Below are 19,421 nucleotides of genomic sequence, written 5' to 3' on the forward strand. Positions count from 1 at the left end.
AATGGATTTTGCAAAATTAACCACTATTCATTGAAAATTTTAGCCTTGCATGTATAATTTGGTAATATTGCATGAACTGAATTTTTATTGACTGAAAATTATTCTTGAAATTGTCCGATGAAATTTTTATTTAGTTTCCCCAAATTTTCTGGAACAGTAACAAGCTGCTAGCTAATAATGACCTAGGCTGTTTTGTTCTCTGAGGTAATTTTTTTTTAACATGTCAAAGTAAATAACTAAACCTCACAAGACAGTCTTTCTTGAATCTATCCTAAATTGCTTTACACACAAAAAAAATTATGTCCTGACAAAAGGGACAAGTGACAAGAGCCCAGGAGGCTGAGGAAAACTACCTCATAAAACGGGAGCTGGCCACCATCAAACAGCAGAGTGATGAGGCCAGTGCTAAACTGGAGCACGCTGAGAGTATCATCAGGAAGCTCCAGCATCAGCAGCAATGGGTAAGGAGTCTGCTAGTGTTTCTTCTCATCTTTCTCATCCCCTTCCCTTTAAACCAAATTAAAAAAAAAAAAGCACAGCTTCTGTGCCCTTGTTTTAAGTAACTTTGTGGTCAACTTCAATTGAACTCTTAAATTATACCATTTTGTGGCCTACAGAGCTTTAGGGATCTTATTGTGACCTATAGATTCCTTATCTTATTCTAAGTTGTTTTTTTTTTTTTTTTTTTTTTTTACTGTCTGTGTAGTTTTGTTAGAAATAGATAATATTTTCTTTCCCGACATTATGTTCTAAGTCATAGAAAATGAGCAGTGTATATGGTATGTCAGGCTTACCTTTTAGGTTTGAGATCTGTTTCATTATAGATATTATTTTGCCAATGGTAATTTTAGAATCCTAACTTCAGCTAGTTTTTGTTCATTGTGCAGTTGAAATATTACCCAACATGCAGAAAATATGTAGTTGTCTCATTTAAAGCTTTGATAGTGTGGCAGTTTATATTTTGTAACTTAAACTTAACTGTATTAAGACATTGAATTATGGATTAAGATGTATGACTGCATTTTTTCAAGAGAAGATATCCAGATGAAAAAATATAACTCTTTAAAAATTTTGGTGACTAGCATAGGGTACTGAGCAGTTACTGGTTGTATAGCTTGCCTTAGTTATGTTTTGCAACTTAGAAATCATTTTCCATTGGCAAAACTAGATTAACTTGGTGATCTTAATCAGGAATATGAAGGCTAAAAAGAAAAACTAAACTGTTTATCTTTGAAAAATTATTTCTTCTTTCAGTTTTCTGTTCTAGATAGAAGCTAAATTGTAATAGGAGTGGGCAGAAAAAGTTGTGTTAAACCTAGTACTCTATAGAGATACAGAAGATGAATAGTATGGACACAAATTTGGATATTGATTTATTTAGTAAAATTAAGAAACCACATTGTCCTCTAGGTATGAAAATCAGAAAACTAAAAGCAAAAGAAAAAATGGTAATTGAAAGAGCCATAAATATGTTTCGTACTATTAGATGGTTAAGAAAATTGAATAGGGGAACTAAAAAGATAGGAACTCAAATATTTTCACCTTTGAAATATTGGTGTCAAAGCATGAAAACAAAACAACTGAATCAGTTGAGAATTGTATTGAAATGAACTATCAGTTCAACATGCTTGTTTTAGAAAGGAAGATAAGTATTATGTTTGAATTTAGCTTAAGCTTCAGCATTCTTCAGAATAATGAATTTAGTTTTTTGCATTGTTTTTCAATTATTGATACCTAAAATTAGATGTTTATTGAAAGGATAGAACATTGGTTTATAATGAATGAAAAGATTAACAGGAAAAGCAAAACTGGCCAGAATAAACTGTGACTTTTTAAAATTAAAAGTGTAACAAAGTCTGCTCTTTTTGAAGGACATAATAGGAGCTAAAATATAGCAAAGATAAGAAGATCTCTAATTTTGTTTCCATTTTTATCCCACTATGGAGATGAGTTCCGAAAATGAAATTAACTGTGATAGACATATAAAACAGTGATGCTCAGAATAGGTAAAAGAATAGGTAACAGAGCATTGGTTAAATTTCCAATTTCAAGCTGCATATTACTAGATATAAAACTTGATTTATAATATGATCATGGAAACATAATATTTAAATTATTTTAGAAAAATTAAAGATACAAAGAGCTTTAATGGTAAACAAATGCATTTCTTATGGAAAGTAGTAAATAAAGGGTACATTTCTGAAAAGTCTCTGGTGACCTTGGTGATGCTTAATTAAAAATTTCTAGGCCGGCGCCACGGCTCAATAGGCTAGGCTAATCCTCCGCCTTGCAGCGCCGGCACACCGGGTTCTAGTCCCGGTCAGGGCACCGGATTCTGTCCCAGTTGCCCCTCTTCCAGGCCAGCTCTCTGCTGTGGCCAGGGAGTGCAGTGGAGGATGGCCCAAGTCCTTGGGCCCTGCACCCCTTGGGAGACCAGGAGAAGCACCTGGCTCCTGCCTTCGGATCAGCGCAGCGTGCCGGCCGCGGTGGCCATTGGAGGGTGAACCAACGGCAAAGGAAGACCTTTCTCTCTGTCTCTCTCTCTCTCACTGTCCACTCTGCCTGTCAAAAAAAAAAAAAAAAAAAAAAAAAATTTCTAGAACGTCTGTTTTGTGAACAGTTGGGAAAATAACTTTGAAAAAAAAAGGGAAAGAATCTTGACTCAGTAAAAGTGAATTCACTCTTATGTCATAATAAAGTAATTTTGTTTCTATAATAAATAAAAACTGTGCCTAAGTGTGGTGTTTCAGGTTATTTGATAGGCTCTCCCGTGGTGGTTCTAGTCCAGGTAGAGGAATATAGATGCAAGTAGTAAAATTAGGTGGATTTATAAGGGATTCACTATATCAAGAGACTTTTTTTTTTTTTTTTTTTTTTTTTTTTTGGACAGGCAGAGTTAGTGGGAGAGAGAGAGTTATAGACAGTGAGAGACAGAGAGAAAGATCTTCCTTCCATTGGTTCACTCCCCAAATGGCCGTTATGGCTGATCCAAAGCCAGGAGCCAGGTGCTTCTTCCTGGTCTCCCATGCGGGTGCGGGGCCCAAGCACTTGGGCCATCCTCCACTGCACTCCCAGGCCACAGCAGAGAGCTGGATTGGAAGAGGAGCAACTGGGACTAGTACCCAGTGCCCCAACCAGGACTAGAACCCCGGGTGCCAGCACCGCAGATGGAGGATTAGCCTAGTGAGCCACGGCGCCGGCTGAGAGACTGTTCATTCTGAAGGGAGGAAACATCACAGCTATTTGTCTCTGAGCCCTAGATGTGAAATATTTTGTGTTTAAATCTCCTGTAGAAATTTATAGTCAAATATGAAATATTTCAAAAATGTAGCTAATATGTTGATGTGGATCAAGAGTCCAAAAATATTTAGTCTATTCAGAACAAGAAACTAAAATATTATTTTACAGAAACAAATCTAAAGGTCTGCCCTTAGATTTAAAATTTAAAGATATGTCTTAGCTGTACCTTATGTAATGAAAACCTAGAGTTTTTTTTTTTTTAAGATTTATTTGTTTATTTATTTGAAAGAGTTACACACAGAGAGAAAGAAGGAGAGGCAGAGAGAGAGAGAGAGAGAGAGAGAGAGAGAGAGAGATCTTCCATCTGATGGTTTGCTCCCCAATTGGCTGCAATGGCCAGAGCTGTGCCGATCCAAAGCCAGGAGCCAGGAGCTTCTTCTGGGTCTCCCACACGGGTGCAGGGGCCCAAGGACTTGGGCCATCTTCTACTGCTTTCCCAGGCCATAGCAGAGCGCTGGGTTGGAAGAGGAGCAGCCGGGACTAGAACCGTCACCCATATGGGATGCTGGCGCTTCAGGCCAGGGTGTTAACCCGCTGCAGCATAGCGCTAGCCCCAACCTAGAGGTTTTAATTGCCAGGAAATCAGAAATTAGCCAGTAACTTGTAATATGGCTGCCCCTCCCCCAGTCCCAAGCATAATCTCCCTAGCAGTGTAATGATCATGTTGAAGTCTAAGGAGCTTGCATGAAATTCATCATGTTGTATATAGTTTGAATACCAAAACTCACATGAAACAAGTACAGAGTATATTGTGGCTAGTATAGGAGAGACTGTGTGAGCCCACGATTTTTTCAGGCTGCAACAAAAAAAATATTTCAGAAGACTTCAGTCATTTTGAAATTGCTGAGAAACAGTCTTATGGAAAAATGATCAGCCTTTTTTGGGTACAGCTTCAGAAGCAGAATATATTTAAGATCCAGGCATAGAAGATATTTCCGTTGGAATTTTGAACATGGAGTAATTGCTTTACAAAGTAGCATGCATACGTCTGAGTACTACCTGTAGAAAGCAAACATATATTGCTAGATGTTTTGATTACAGCCTTCCAATATAAGTGTATTCTTTAAACCTCAGAAAAAAGATTACAAGTCTGGATTGTAGGAGATAATGAATCACCAATATAAACACATACCACCATCACCCCCTACTGCCAAATAGTATCATTTTACATGGTACAAAGAGCTTTGGATTGCAGATATGGAACTAGATTCTAGTCCTGTTTTGCTAACTCTGTGATCTTGGATATTTGAGAACACAGTTTTTGTTGTTGTTTTCTAAAATAATTAATTGAATAGGGCTAGCCCATTTTAGATCTATCTTTAAATGACTATTGAAGTATAATTTAAATGTAATAAAATTTATCAGATTTAAGGATGCAGTTTGGTGTGGTTGAAATGTATATAGTTGTATCACTGTCACCACAATCAAAATAAAAAATATTTCTATCACTCTCAAAATTTCTCGTGTCCCTCTGCAGCTCACCCCCCACCCCATCCCATGAACCTATCTGCTTTCTGTCACCATAGTTTTGCCTTTTATAGAATTTCATATAAATGGAATTGTATGATACGATACCTTAGTACCTGAGTTCTTTCACCTAACATACTCACTCACTTATTTGGGGGGAGGGTTTTTTTTATTGTGGTAAAATATTCATAACATAAAATTTACCATTTAAACCTACAGCTTGTCTGACTCTCTTGAGTGTGGTGGGGCACAAACATATGTAGGATGACTTTTCTGGTGAGACCGACTGTCTCTCAGAATTGCTTGATCTAATTTTAAAGCTTTATGCCCTATGAATGGCTGCTTATCACTTCAGGTACCCCGATTAAGCAATTTGTCCAGCTGTTCTTGGCTTGGATCAGTATAAACTGAGAAGAATTTAATAGTTGTAACTGCTGAGTGCTGAAATCCATTTTGAAGTTCTTGGAGCCTTTATACTAGGACGTACTTAAGAGGATGCTAGACAGGATTTCTTCATACCTTCACTGTTTTCTGTAATTTGAGAGAGACTATGAAACAATTGCACAGTACTTTTTTTTTTTTTTTTTTTTTTTTTTTTTGACAGGCAGAGTTAGACAGTGAGAGAGAAAGAGATAGAAAGGTCTTCCTTCCGTTGGTTCACCCCCCCAAATAGCTGCCACGGCCGGCGTGCTGTGCCAATCTGAAGCCAGGAGCCAGGTGCTTCCTCCTGGTCTCTGATGCGGGTGCAGGGCCCAAGCACTTGGGCCATCCTCCACTGCCCTCCCAGTCCACAGCAGAGAGCTGGACTGGAAGAGGAACAACCGGGACAGAACCGGTGCCCCAACCAGGTCTAGAACCCGGAGTGCCGGCACCGCAGGTGGAGGATTAGCCTAGTGTGCCATGGCACCGGCCTGCACAATACTTTTAAGAAACAATGATATATTATGAAGAATATAAACCAATCTTACATACATCAAACACATGAACACATGTTAATAAAATAAAAATTACCTGTCAGTGGAGGTTGTGAATCCTAAAATGACACAAGAAAGAAAGATGACTAAGGACTACAGACTTATCTTTTCCTTTGTAACTTCTGCAATACCAGAAAAGCATGCAGAATTGAAAAGCAGACTCTGCTTACTGTCAGTTTCATTGGAATGGACTTGCTGGTATCCCAGAAACATTAAGTGATTCATTGACAGAAATGATCTTGATATCAAGGGGAGGAAAGTCATTCATTATTGGTAGGCTTTCAAATAAGTGACCCATTGCTGATTATTAGGTGCCTAGTTATGAAAGTTATCTCTTGGTAAAACAAACTGTGTGTCCAAGTTACTAATTTGAATAAAAAAGGCACCCTTCTAGGAATTCCTTATTTCAGGAACATAATGTGAAACCTAGATGCTTTTTAAATTTTAAAAAAAGATTTATTTATTTATTTGAAAGAGGTGGAGATCTTCTGTCACTGGTTTACTCCTCAAGTGGCTGCAACCCAGGCCAAAGTGAGGAGCCAGGAGCTTCATCTGCGTCTTGCACGTGGGTGGCAGTGACCCAAATACTTGGGCCATTTTCTAGTTCTTTTTTCAGGCCATCAGCAGGGAGCTGGGTCATAAGTGGAGCAACAGGGACGTGAGCCAGTGCCCATATGGGATTCTGGCATTACAGATGGTGGCTTTACCCACTATGCCATAGCACAGGCCCTAGCAGCTTAGTTTTTTTTTTTTTTTTTTTTTAAGATTTATTTATTTATTTGAAAGATTACACAGAGAGAGGAGAGGCAGAGAGAGAGAGAGAGATCTCCCATCTGATGGTTCACTCCCCAATTGCCTGCAGTGGCTAGAGCTGCGCTGATCCAAAGCCAGGAGCCAGGAGCTTCTTCTGGGTCTCCCACGCGGGTTCAGGGGCCCAAGGACTTGGGCCATCTACCGCTGCTTTCCCAGGCAATAGCAGAGAGCTGGATCAGAAGTGGAGCAGGCCGGCACCGCGGCTCAATAGGCTAATCCTCCACCTAGCGGCGCCGGCACACTGGGTTCTGGTCCCGGTCGGGGCACCGGATTCTGTCCCGGTTGCCCCCCTTCCAGGCCAGCTCTCTGCTGTGGCCCAGGAAGGCAGTGGAGGATGGCCCAAGTGCTTGGGCCCTGCACCCCATGGGAGACCAGGAGCAGCACCTGGCTCCTGCCTTCAGATCAGTGCAGCGCGCTGGCCATGGCAACCATTGGAGGGTGAACCAATGGCAAAAGGAAGACCTTTCTCTCTCTCTCTCTCTCACTGTCCACTCTGCCTGTCAAAAAAAAAAAGAAAAAGAAAAAAAAAGAAAAAAAAGAAAAAAGAAGTAGAGCAGCCAGGTCTTGAACCGTTGCCCTTATGGCGCTTCAGGTCAGGGTGTTAACCCACTGCACCACAGCGCCGGCCCCAGTTTTTTGTTTTTGTTTTTTAATTAAACCATTAATTCTTAGGAAGGTATATATATATATATATTTTTTTTTTTGATCCGATGGCAGGAGCCAGGTGCTGCTCCTGGTCTCCCATGGGGTGCAGGGCTCAAGCACTTGGGCCATCCTCCACTGCACTCCCTGGCCACATTAGAGAGCTGGCCTGGAAGAGGGGCAACTGGGACAGAATCTGGCGCCCCGACCGGGACTAGAACCCGGTGTGCCGGCGCCACAAGGTGGAGGATTAGCCTAGTATGCCTGGCGCCGGCAGGAAGGTATATATTTAAAAAAACAATATATTAAATTCTTTCAACATTTACTATGGTATTAAAGTTAGCATGGTCTCTGTAATCCCTACCCTCAATTAACAGCACTATCAATTGTGGTTTACCCCTGCTAGGCCTTATTAGTTTCCTTATTAGTAAAGGAGTAGTTGTGGTGAAGATTACATGAGAATATAAAGTGCTTAGCATATGTCTGGCACATAGTAGATGGTAGCTGCTGTCATCACTGTCATTATTGTCATAAACATTAAAAAGTGTCTTAGGAAACTTTCTACAGAGAATTGTTTAAAATTGAAAATTGTAGGAGCTAGCTTCAGGTAATTCAGTAGCATCTTTCCCCCTTGCCATTGGCTATGAATTTTTCCACTTTTTGATTTTGTACTCTTTGATAAGTTATTTAACCTCTATGCTGCAGTTTGTCCTGTATATAAAGAACTAATTATAATAGAGGGTTGTTGAGACTTAAGTAAGTTGATTAGAACAATGCCTGGTGCTCAGTAAATGATAGCTATTAGTATTTTTATTTATTTATTTGAAAGTCAGAGTTACACAGAGGGAGGAGAAGGGAGGAAGAGAGGGAGAAGAGAGTAGAAATAATGTCCAAAAATTGGCCGGCGCCGCGGCTCACTAGGCTAATCCTCCGCCTAGCGGCGCCGGCACACCGGGTTCTAGTCCCGGTCGGGGCGCCGGATTCTGTCCCGGTTGCCCCTCTTCCAGGCCAGCCCTCTGCTGTGGCCAGGGAGTGCAGTGGAGGATGGCCCAGGTGCTTGGGCCCTGCACCCCATGGGAGACCAGGAAAAGCACCTGGCTCCTGGCTCCTGCCATTGGATCAGCGCGGTGCGCCGGCCGCAGCGCGCCAGCCGCGGCGGCCATTGGAGGGTGAACCAACGGCAAAAGGAAGACCTTTCTCTCTGTCTCTCTCTCTCACTGTCCACTCTGCCTGTCAAAAATTAAAAAAAAAAAAAAAAGAAATAATGTCCAAAAATGAAAATTCTGTTGTAAATATAGTAATGGATCAAATGGAAATGTAACAAACAACAGCAGCACTAACAATTATAATCAACAAATTTAAATTTACTTGGAAAATAAACCCATTAAGAATTGATCTTTTTTTTTTTTTTTTTTTTTTGACAGGCAGAGTGGACAGTGAAAGAGAGAGACAGAGAGAAAGGTCTTCCTTTTGCCATTGGTTCACCCTCCAATGGCCGCCACGGCTGGTGTGCTGCGGCCAGCGCACCGCGCTGATCCGATGGCAGGAGCCAGGTGCTTCTCCTGGTCTCCCATGGGGTGCAGGGCCCAAGGACTTGGGCCATCCTCCACTGCACTCCCTGGCCACAGCAGAGAGCTGGCCTGGAAGAGGGGCAACCGGGACAGAATCCGGCGCTCCGACCGGGACTAGAACCCGGTGCGCCAGTGCTGCAAGGTGGAGGATTAGCCTATTGAGCCACGGCGCCGGCCAAGAATTGGTCTTAATGAAAATGCTTTTTGCCCAGTAAAAATGTATATGGATATAATTGGACAGGACTAGCTTCTATATAGAAAAATGGATAACAGAATGAAATTGACTTGAATTACAGTCATTCTTAATATTATATCAAAGAAAGGATAATCAATGATTTTGTGCTTTTCATTAACATGTTCGTATTAACAGGCATGGAGTCAACTGTTCCTAAGGCTTAAAACAGTCAGTCAGGGTAGCCCCTACCTGGTTCAGATGGTAGAATTGTAAAAGTGTTTTCTGTTTGTTACAATTTAGTCTGAGAGGTAACATAAAATATAAAAAATATCAATAGTAAATTCCACAGCAGTAGAACAAAGAAGGTGACAAGAGTATGAATAAAGCTGGTGCCAATGAAGATGGAGAGGAACAAACTCATGAGATATCTGGAAGAAAAGTTACTAAGATTTTGTGATTGAATGGGACGTGTTAAAGACATGGGGGGTTTTGACTAGTCAGTTATTAGCTGATTGTGTCATTTGCATGATAAGAAATATGTGAGGAAGAAGTGAGGAATTCATTTGACATGTTGAATGTATGGTGAATAGGAGTTGGAGTTGACCTAAAGGGAGTTGTAAATATGGACCTGTAGCTTAGTAGGAAGATTTGGGCTGGAAGTCCGGATTTGAGAGTCATTGCTTACTTGTCTCTCTCTTTTTGTCTGTGTGTATCTTTGTCTCCAGAGTTCCAGCATTGTATTCATATCCTTTATCACTTCCTCTCTGTTTCTCTCCCTGTCTCCCATTCCCTCCACCTTCCCCATTTTTCTCTTTGATAGATTATTGCTTGGCTGCGTCCTCTATAATATATGATAGGTACAGACAGTATCTAAAGTTTCCTGTACATACAGACTGTATAAACACTGTGTGAAATAATATAGGATAAATTAATAAAATAAGAGGAAAAATGAAAGATGGAGAGAACACAGTGATGAAACCTAGAGGAGTACTGATTCATTCCTATATGAAGTAATAGAATATGCACAGGTGACAGAGAAAATAGGCAGGGTAACCCCAAAAGAGTAGTGTTTCAAAGTGTTAAGGAGGAGAAAGTTTTAAGTAAGAGTGGCCAATTGAGTTAAATTGAAGTTAAAACTGAATAAAAGAGTTTTCTTTTGGGTTTCTGTATTGTTGTTGGGTATCAAAATTGTGATTAGAACAGTTTATTATGGGATTAAGACTAAGCTATTACAGTGGGTTGAGGAACAAATGAGGAATACAAAAATAGAAATATCACATGTGGACTACAGACTTTAAAACTTATCCCTTGAACAGTGGAGGATAATTACAGCTTTGTGATTTAAGGAATTATATGATTGAAAGGAGTATTCTTGGGAACTTTGATACTAGCATACACAATCAGTTACCATGGGGTCAAAATGGCAATGCAGAGACCAGTTACTAGGGTAATGAAAAGATAAGGCTGACAAAGATTCTACAGCAAAAAATCCTGCTGTTCCCTGAAAGGCAGCAGCACTGAGGGTTCTTGGGAGGGATCTGAAATCAGTGGCAAGTTCGGAAATCAAAGAAAGGAATTGGTTGGGAAAAATGATGATCAACCTTTGAATTAAGTTTGATTTAAATGCAGAACATGAAAGATCTAGCAGTCAGAAACTATAGCTTCTGAAAATGGTAATGACTTAGTATTAGAGATCTAGTGTGGTATCTTAGAAAAAGTTTCTGGTCATAAAAGTAGGGACTAACGGAAGTATCTTATGAAAGCAGAGATTAATTTTTTAAGATTTATTTATTTATTTATTTGAAAGAATACACAGAGAGAGGAGAGTCAGAGAGAGAGAGATCCTCTATCTGGTGGTTCTTTCCGCAATTGGCTGCAATGGCTGGAGCTGGGTTGATCCAAAGCCAGGAACCAGGAACTTCTTCCAGGTCTCCCACGTGGGTGCAGGGGCCCAAGGACTTGGGCTATCTTGTACTGCTTTACCAGGCCACAGCAGAGAGCTGGATAGGAAGTGGAGCAACCGAGTCTCAAACCGATGCCCATATGGGATGCTGGTGCTTCAGGCCAGGACGTTTACTCACTGCGCCACAGCGCTGGGCCCAGGAGAGATTCTTAACTTGGGTTGTGTGTAAGCTTCAGGGAGGTCTGCGCTTGATCTTAGCCAAAAGGCCGAGAAGCGATCAGGGAGGTCTGAAATGATATAGAAAACTTGGTAAGTGTATGTTTTGGGGAAAGCAAGTTTTGTAGCCTTCGTGTGATTCCCATAGGATCTGTGACTCAAAGGTATCGTTGCTGGAGAATGAAGCAGGTGACTGATCATAGAAACAAGACTAAACACCAGGACCAGAGAACCAAGATAAAACTAGAATCAGAAGGTGCAGAAAATGACAACTGAGGGAAAGATGGAACTATGAAACTTGACATACTTGTAAAAAAAAAAAACTTAAAAAGGTACAGATTGACGTTTTATTTATTTATTTATTTAGGTTTTATTTATTTATTTGACAGGTAGAATTTTTATTTATTTGACAGAGAGAGACAGTGAGAGAGAGAGAGACAGAGAGAAAGGTCTTCCTTCCGTTGGTTCACTTCCCAAATGGCCGCTATGGCTGGCGTGCTGCGCCGATCTGAAGCCAGGAGCCACGTGCTTCTTCCTGGTCTCCCACGCGGGAGCACTTGGGCCATCCTCCACTGCCCTCCCAGGCCACAGCACAGAGCTGGACTGGAAGAGGAGCAACCAGGACTAGAACGAATGCTTATATGGGATGCCGGCTGCCGCAGGCAGAGGATTAACCTAGAGCACCATGGCGCCGGCCCCTGATGTTTTATTTATACCACCAGAAAATACTCTGTATTATTTAGACCATGCAGTCTGCAGTGTATCAATTGATCACAATCATGATGATCTAAAAATTAAGAATTATGATGTGTAGACTCCGTCACTGTCAAAGAAAATTTTTCATAGTACATGTAGAATGATTTTAATCCAGAAGGCTAACATATTTTAGTATATAAAAGACATGTAATGTACATTATCCAGAATGACATGTTATCAAGCATTTCAGCTCTTTGTGAAATTTGACAAAAAATTTCTCATTATTACTGCAGGTTTTTGTGCTTAGTTGAAATAGTAGGTTTATACCGCATAAAGGATTCTATTTCTCATGTAGGCCATTTGAGTTTGGCATTTTTCTTAAAGATCTCCTAATAGAGGATTTTGGCAGATATTGTCAAGGCTTTAGATTAAAGACAAAATTATAGTAGTGCCCATAAAATAATTGGGATCTCTTTAGACAAATTATGACATCTCTGTTTTGGATGTGGTCATTTCCGAGAGTGCTTTTTCCCCATTTGATAAGGTAAGTGTTTGCTAAGGTGATAGACACCTTGCATATACCCTTCTTGTGATCAAGTATCGTTTTAGTAGTGTCAAAATTCCTAGAAGAACTAATAATGCATAATGAATTAAAAAGACACACTTATACATGTTTTTACAACTAAGGTAGGAAACCACCATGTGTTTTAGTTATTTAATCATTTTTAATTGTTTTAATTTGGTTTCTATTTTTTCCTAATGCATAAAAAGTAAAATGAACTATTTTTTACTAATGCTAGTACAAAAATTTCTGTTACATCTTTACTACATGAATTAAATTAGAAGTGATAGATAATTTATTTTAGCCAGTCTTTTATGATGATGGATTAGATAGTCTTGTGTGTGTGTGTAGGGGAGAACAACTTAAAAAGGATTGGTGTTCACATTATAAAGGAGGAAAGGAAATGAGAGGGCTTCATGCTTCTGTGGCTAATTTCTTTCTGCAGCAGGTGCTTTTTCTCTGCTTCCAGCCGTCATTTCCTTGCATAACTTTTAATGGAATCTGAATTTCTAAGAACAAATAAAATTTTGTTCCGTTGGGATTTAAGATGGTTCATGTTATTATGGCTGCCCTCTTTTTATTTCCATTAGGTTAAAATAGGATTTTCAGTAAATGTGTACTTCTATAATCTGTAACAGTGCTGTCTAATAAGGATATAATGTAAACCACATATACAATTTAAAGTTTTCTGGCAGCCACATTAAAAGAAGTGAAAACAGGTAAAATTAATATTTTGTTACCTCAATAAGTTCAAAATATTATTTTAACATATAATTAACACAAAACATCAAGGTGTTATGCCTTTTTATTTGATATTAAGTCTTTGAATTCAATTTCTAATTTATACTTAAAACCTGTCTCAATTCAAAGTTGCCCCGTTTCAGGTGCATGGTAGCCCCATTTAGCTAAATGGCTACCCTATTGAATAGTGCAGATCTGTACACTCAGAATGAATTCTTAGTATCTAGACGAATGGAGAGATAAAAGGAGATATCTATGTAATGAATTTGATTTGATGAGGCTTATAAGTAGTTATCCAAACCCAGTTCAGCAATCATCTTTATATAAAGCAATACTGGGCTTTTTTACTTGTTGGAAAGTTAATTGGAGGAGATATGCAGGCTAAATGAAACTTTGACAGTTTAGTTGCCCGCAATAACTGTGTTGTGTGATTGCATTATTTTTATAATATATACATGTTCGTGCCTCCATGAAATTTCAATATGTATCTGTAACCTTTAGCATAAATGCAGTTCCAACTACAACGAAGATTTTGTGCTACAGCTAGAGAAGGAATTGGTCCAAGCTCGACTGAGTGAAGCCGAGTCTCAGTGTGCACTGAAGGAGATGCAGGATAAAGTCCTGGATATAGAGAAGGTAAGAAGCTACACACATGAGTCACTCCCAGATTAGAGGAGACATGTGATAGGTATTTTTAAAGTATTTATTCAACAGTTGAATTGGACTTGGTTTTTTTTTTTTTTACCCATTAGAAAATATACATATCAGTGCTGAAGGAAGAAAAAATATTTTTAAGATTGCCAGTTATTCTTTGTTGCTTCCATACTAATCAGGGCATCATATTTAAGGATAAAGGTGGAGGCCAGCGCTGCGGCTCACTAGGCTAATCCTCAACCTTGTGGCGCCGGCACACCGGGTTCTAGTCCCGGTCGGGGCACCGGATTCTGTCCCGGTTGCCCCTCTTCCAGGCCAGCTCTCTGCTGTGGCCAGGGAGTGCAGTGGAGGATGGCCCAAGTCCTTGGGCCCTGCACCCCATGGGAGACCAGGATAAGTACCTGGCTCCTGCCATTGGATCAGCGCGGTGCGCCGGCCATGGCGGCCATTGGAGGGTGAACCAACGGAAGGAAGACCTTTTTCTCTGTCTCTCTCTCTCACTCTCCACTCTGCCTGTCAAAAAAATAAAAATAAAATAAAAATTAAAAAAAAAAAAGGATAAAGATGGAAATTAGAGCTCCTTTAGAGGGAAACAATTAGAATAATTTGAATAGAAGATTTAGATATTTGAGAGGAGAAACTTATCTGTCATGAAATTTTATAATATCTTCATGTAGAAGAGGCAGAATAAGATTAGTGCATAGATATTTCTTTTTAAGATTTATTTATTTATTTGAAAGAGTTACACAGAGAGAGAAGGAGAGGCAGAGAGAGAGAGGGAGGGAGGGAAGAAGGGAGGTCGGTCTTTTTTTTTTTTTTTTTTTTTTTTTTTTTTTTTTTTTTTTTTTTTGACAGGCAGAGTGGACAGTGAGAGAGAGAGAGACAGAGAGAAAGGTCTTCCTTTGCCGTTGGTTCACCCTCCAATGGCTGCCGCGGCCGGCGCACCGCGCTGATCCGATGGCAGGAGCCAGGAGCCAGGTGCTTTTCCTGGTCTCCCATGGGGTGCAGGGCCCAAGCACCTGGGCCATCCTCCACTGCACTCCCTGGCCACAGCAGAGGGCTGGCCTGGAAGAGGGGCAACCGGGACAGAATCCGGCGCCCCGACCGGGACTAGAACCCGGTGTGCCGGCGCCGCTAGGCGGAGGATTAGCCTAGTGAGCCGCGGCGCCGGCCTTTTTTTTTTTTTTTTTGACAGGTAGAGTGGACAGTGAGAGAGAGACAGAGAGAAAGGTCTTCCTTTACCATTGGTTCACCCTCCAATGGCAGCCGCGGCCAGCGCGCTGCGGCTGGCGCACTGTGCTGATCCGATGGCAAGAGCCAGGTACTTATCCTGGTCTCCCGTGGGGTGTGGGGCCCAAGGAGTTGGGCCATCCTCCACTGCACTCCCTGGCCACAGCAGAGAGCTGGCCTGGAAGAGGGGCAACCGGGACAGAATCCGGTGCCCCGACTGGGACTAGAACCCCGTGTGCCGGTGCCGCAAGGCAGGGGATTAGCCTAGTGAGCCGCGGCCTCCGCTGGTTCACTCCCCAGTTGGCTGCAACAGCCAGAGCGCAGCCAATCTGAAGCAAGGAGCCAGGAGCTTCTTCCTGTTCTCCCATGCAGGTACAGGGACCCAAGGACTTGAGCCATTTGCCAGTGCTTTCCCAGGCCCAGCAGAGAGCTGGATTGTAAGGAGCAGCCGGGACTCGAACCAGCACCCATATGAGATGCCAGCACTGCAAGCAGTGGCTTTTACCCACTAAACCAAAGTGGCGGCCCCAGTGCACAGATATTTCAGGGAATATTTCATCGGAATGTAATTGTTAAAACTGTCCAAGCTACAGGGTAGTGGGTAAAGCCACCCACCTGCAGTGCTGGCATCCCATTTGGGTGCCAGTTTGAGTCCCAGCTGCTCCTCTTCCGATCCAGCTTTCCACTACAGCCTAGGAAAAAAAATGGAAGTTGGCCCAAGTGCTTGGGCCTTTGTACCCACATGGGAGACCAGGAGGAAGCTGTTGGCTCCTGGCTTCAGATCAGCCTGGCTCCAACCATTGTGGCTACAGTGGCCAGAGCTGCACAGATCGAAGCCAGGAGCCAGGAGCTAGGAGCTTCTTCTGGGTCTCCCACACAGGTGCAGGTGTCCAAGCACTTGGGCCATGTTCTACTGCTTTTCTAGGCCATAGCAGAGAACTGGATCAGAAGTGGAGTAGCTGTGACTTGAACCAGCACCCATATGGGATTTTGGCACTGCAGGTGGAGGCTTTACCCACTATGCCACAGTGCCAGCCCCTAAATAAATCTTAAATTAAAAAAAACTGCCCAAATAAAATAAATAGCCTCAGAATGAGTACCCCTTTTCCTGAGATAGACTTAATTTGTAGAAGCTAACTTAACCTCTTTTTAAGGATATTAAAGAATGTGAAGAATAAGTAGTAGAAATAGAAAAACTTTTGGTTTCTCTTTTAGATTTGAGAGTCTGTGTTCTAGATCATAAATTATGACCCCCTTTTTCCTTATTTGTAAAATCATTGAAAGCCTGGGCATATGTTCTTTATACCTTTCTACCCCTAGGTATTTTTTTTTAAGATTTATTTTATTCATTTATTTTTAAGATAGAGAGTTACAGAGAAAGAGGAGGAGAGACAGAGATCTTCAGTCCACTGGTTCACTCCCCAAATGGCCACATCAGCCAGGGCTGGGCCAGGCCAAAACCAGGAGCCAAAAGCCAAGAGCCAGGAGCTTCTTCCAGATTTCCCACATTGGTGCGACAGCCCATGTATTTGGGCTGTCTTCTGCTGATTTCTCAGGCACTTTAGCAGGAAACTGGGTTGGAAATGGAGCATTGGGACATGAATTGGCACCTATATGGGATGCCACAACACCAGCTCCTTCTTAACTACTGTCTTAATGAAATAGAACAAATGTAACTTCAATAAGTAGTAGAATATTTTGTTTAAAATTTCTTGTTATTATTTCATTTATTCTTTCATTTATTGAGGGGAAAAAGAAAATAGTAAGAATGCTGAGCCGGTGCCGTGGCTCAATAGGCTAATCCTCCGCCTTGCGGTGCCAGCGCACCGGGTTCTAGTCCCGGTCGGGGCACCGGATTCTGTCCCAGCTGCCCCTCTTCCAGGCCAACTCTTTGCTGTGGCCAGGGAGTGCAGTAGAGGATGGCCCAGGTGCTTGAGCCCTGCACCCCATGGAAGACCAGGATAAGTACCTGGCTCCTGCCTTCGGATCAGCGCGTTGCGCCAGCCGCAGCGCGCCGGCCGCGGTGGCCATTGAGGGTGAACCAACGGCAAAAGGAAGATCTTTCTCTCTGTCTCTCTCTCTCACTGTCCACTCTGCCTGTCCAAAAAAAAAAAAGACTGCTGAAAGAAATCCCTAATCAAATATTTGATCTTTCACTTATGTGTATTCTGGGTTCCATGATTTAGATAAGAATCTGTGTCTTATATTGAGAAACATTTTGAATATTTGGATGAAAGAAATGCACTTGAATCTGGTTTTAACATGGATTTCTCAGCATATGAAGGAGATACCTGCTCTGCAGTGTATATTCTAGCATTAGTCACAATAGTCAAGACATGGAATTAACCCAGGTGTCCATGGATGGATGAATGGATAAAAAATGTGTATGTATGTGTGAGAAAGAGATGGAATATTATTTAGCCATGAGAATAATGAAATCCTGTCATTTACATCAAAATAGATGGAACTGAAATTATTATGTTGCTTGAAATAAACAAGATACAGAAATACAAATACTGCATAGTCTCTCTTATATATGGTAGTTTTGAAAAATAGTCAATCTGAACTTAAAGTAGTGATAACTAAAGAATGGGAAGTGTGGAAGGGATAGAGAAAGATTGGATAATGGGTAACAGAATACTGTGAGGTAGAAGTAATAGGTTCTAGTGTTCCACAGCACAGTGGGGAGACTGCAGATCACAGAAAAGTATTATATACTCTCTGAAGAATTGGAGGAGAGGGCTGGTAGACTCTAATCCTAGAAGAAGTGTGCTCCAGGAGGTGAGGATGTTGTTTGCCTGATTTGATCAGTGTATGCTATATGCACGTGTTGAAATATTTGCTCTGTGACCCATAAAGGTGTTCAAGTAATACATGTTAATGAATTTGGGGCCAGCGTTGTGGTGTAGCAGGTAAAGCTAAAGCCTGAGATGCCAGCATCCCATATGGGCACTGGTTCATGTCCTGGTTGTCCACTTCCCATCCAGCTCCCTACTAATGGCCTGGGAAAAAAAGCGGAAGATGGCCCAAGTGTTTGGGCCCCTGCACCCATGTGGGAGACCCAGATAGGGCTCCTGGCTCCTGGCTTCTGCCTGGCCCAAGGCTGGCTGTTGTAATATCTGGGGAGTGAACCAGTGGATGGAAGATTTCTTATTCTCTGACTCTCTCTCTCTCTCTCTCTCACTCTCTCTCTCTCTCTCTCTTTGCTCTTTCAAAATAAACAAAAAATTCCTTAAAAAAAAGAGAAATGTTTTTAAATTAAAATTGATTTATTAAGGGATGTATTGTTACTCACATTGCAGAGTAGAAAGGAAATTGAAAGATTGTATTATCTCACTAGGCTAATCCTCCGCCTAGCGGCGCCGGCACACCGGATTCTAGTCCCGGTTGGGGCGCCGGATTCTGTCCTGGTTGCCCCTCTTCCAGGCCAGCCCTCTGCTGTGGCCAGGGAGTGCAGTGGAGGATGGCCCAGGTACTTGGGCCCTGCACCCCATGGGAGACCAGGAAAAGCACCTGGCTCCTGGCTCCTGCCATCGGATCAGCGCGGTGCACCGGCCGCAGCGCGCCGGCCGCGGCGGCCATTGGAGGGTGAACCAACGGCAAAGGAAGACCTTTCTCTCTGTCTCTCTCTCTCACTGTCCACTCTGCCTGTCAAAAAAAAAAAAAAAAAAAAAGAAAGATTGTATTATGGTTAATTTCATGCAGCATCTTTTTTCTTTCCTTCTAGCCATCTTCTTAATGCATATGCAACAATTTTCTAATTATTCAGTTGAGACATCACAGAATGTGTACATTGGTGAGAATAACTTTATTCCACAGTCCTCAGAGGCTGAAATCTTGTCCACCATGATATGTTTTAGAGAGAGGAACTTCCATAGAATTAAGTCTTAAAATCTGTACTCAAGGAACATTCCCTAGTAACTAATTTTGGATCTCTTGGTTATTCTTCAAGCAGTTTGATTCTAGGCTACCCAGGCGGGTCTTTCAGTGTGATAGGACACTAATCTAAATCTTGTATCTATGAAGCATGTATTTAGATCACCTTAGTATTAATTTTCTTGACTATTGAAGTAAGTAGTAACTAATACATCAAGAGTTGACTCTCGTTTCCCAAGATGACATGCTGAGAAATCACAACAATAAAAAGATTAAAAAAAAATTTTTTTAAATGTAAATAATGGGGGCCGGCGCTGTGGTGCAGTAGGTTAATCCTCCGCCTGTGGCACCAGCATCCCACATGGGCACCGGTTCTAGCCCCAGCTGCTCCACTTCCAGTCCAGCTCTCTGCTGTGGCCTGGGGAAGTAGTACAAGATGGCCCAAGTCTTTGGGCCCCTGAACCCACGTGGGAGATCAGGAAGAAGCACCTGGCTCCTGGCTTTGGATCAGCACATTTCTGGCCATTGCAGCCATTTGGGGAGTGAACCAACGAAGGGAAGACCTTTCTCTCTGTCTCTCTCTCTCACTGTCTGTGACTCT

General features: G+C 41.8%; 1 protein-coding gene across 9 annotated transcripts in view; it reads left to right on the top strand.

Annotated features, from left to right (window-relative positions):
* EVI5 (ecotropic viral integration site 5) overlaps nucleotides 1-19,421 on the top strand; it is a 237,619-nt gene that overhangs the window by 123,372 nt on the left and 94,826 nt on the right. For 5 of the 9 annotated variants that reach the window (XM_008264880.4, XM_017346082.3, XM_051857511.2 and 2 more), the window contains 2 exons: nucleotides 315-461; nucleotides 13,562-13,696. In XM_008264880.4, the coding sequence (XP_008263102.1) occupies nucleotides 315-461; nucleotides 13,562-13,696 (282 nt within the window). The remainder of the gene's footprint in view (nucleotides 1-314; nucleotides 462-13,561; nucleotides 13,697-19,421) is intronic. The other 4 variants (XM_070078034.1, XM_070078035.1, XM_017346083.3 and 1 more) reach the window with 1 other exon arrangement.

This window comes from Oryctolagus cuniculus, chromosome 7 (assembly GCF_964237555.1).
Source record: "Oryctolagus cuniculus chromosome 7, mOryCun1.1, whole genome shotgun sequence".
Lineage (NCBI taxonomy): Eukaryota > Metazoa > Chordata > Mammalia > Lagomorpha > Leporidae > Oryctolagus > Oryctolagus cuniculus.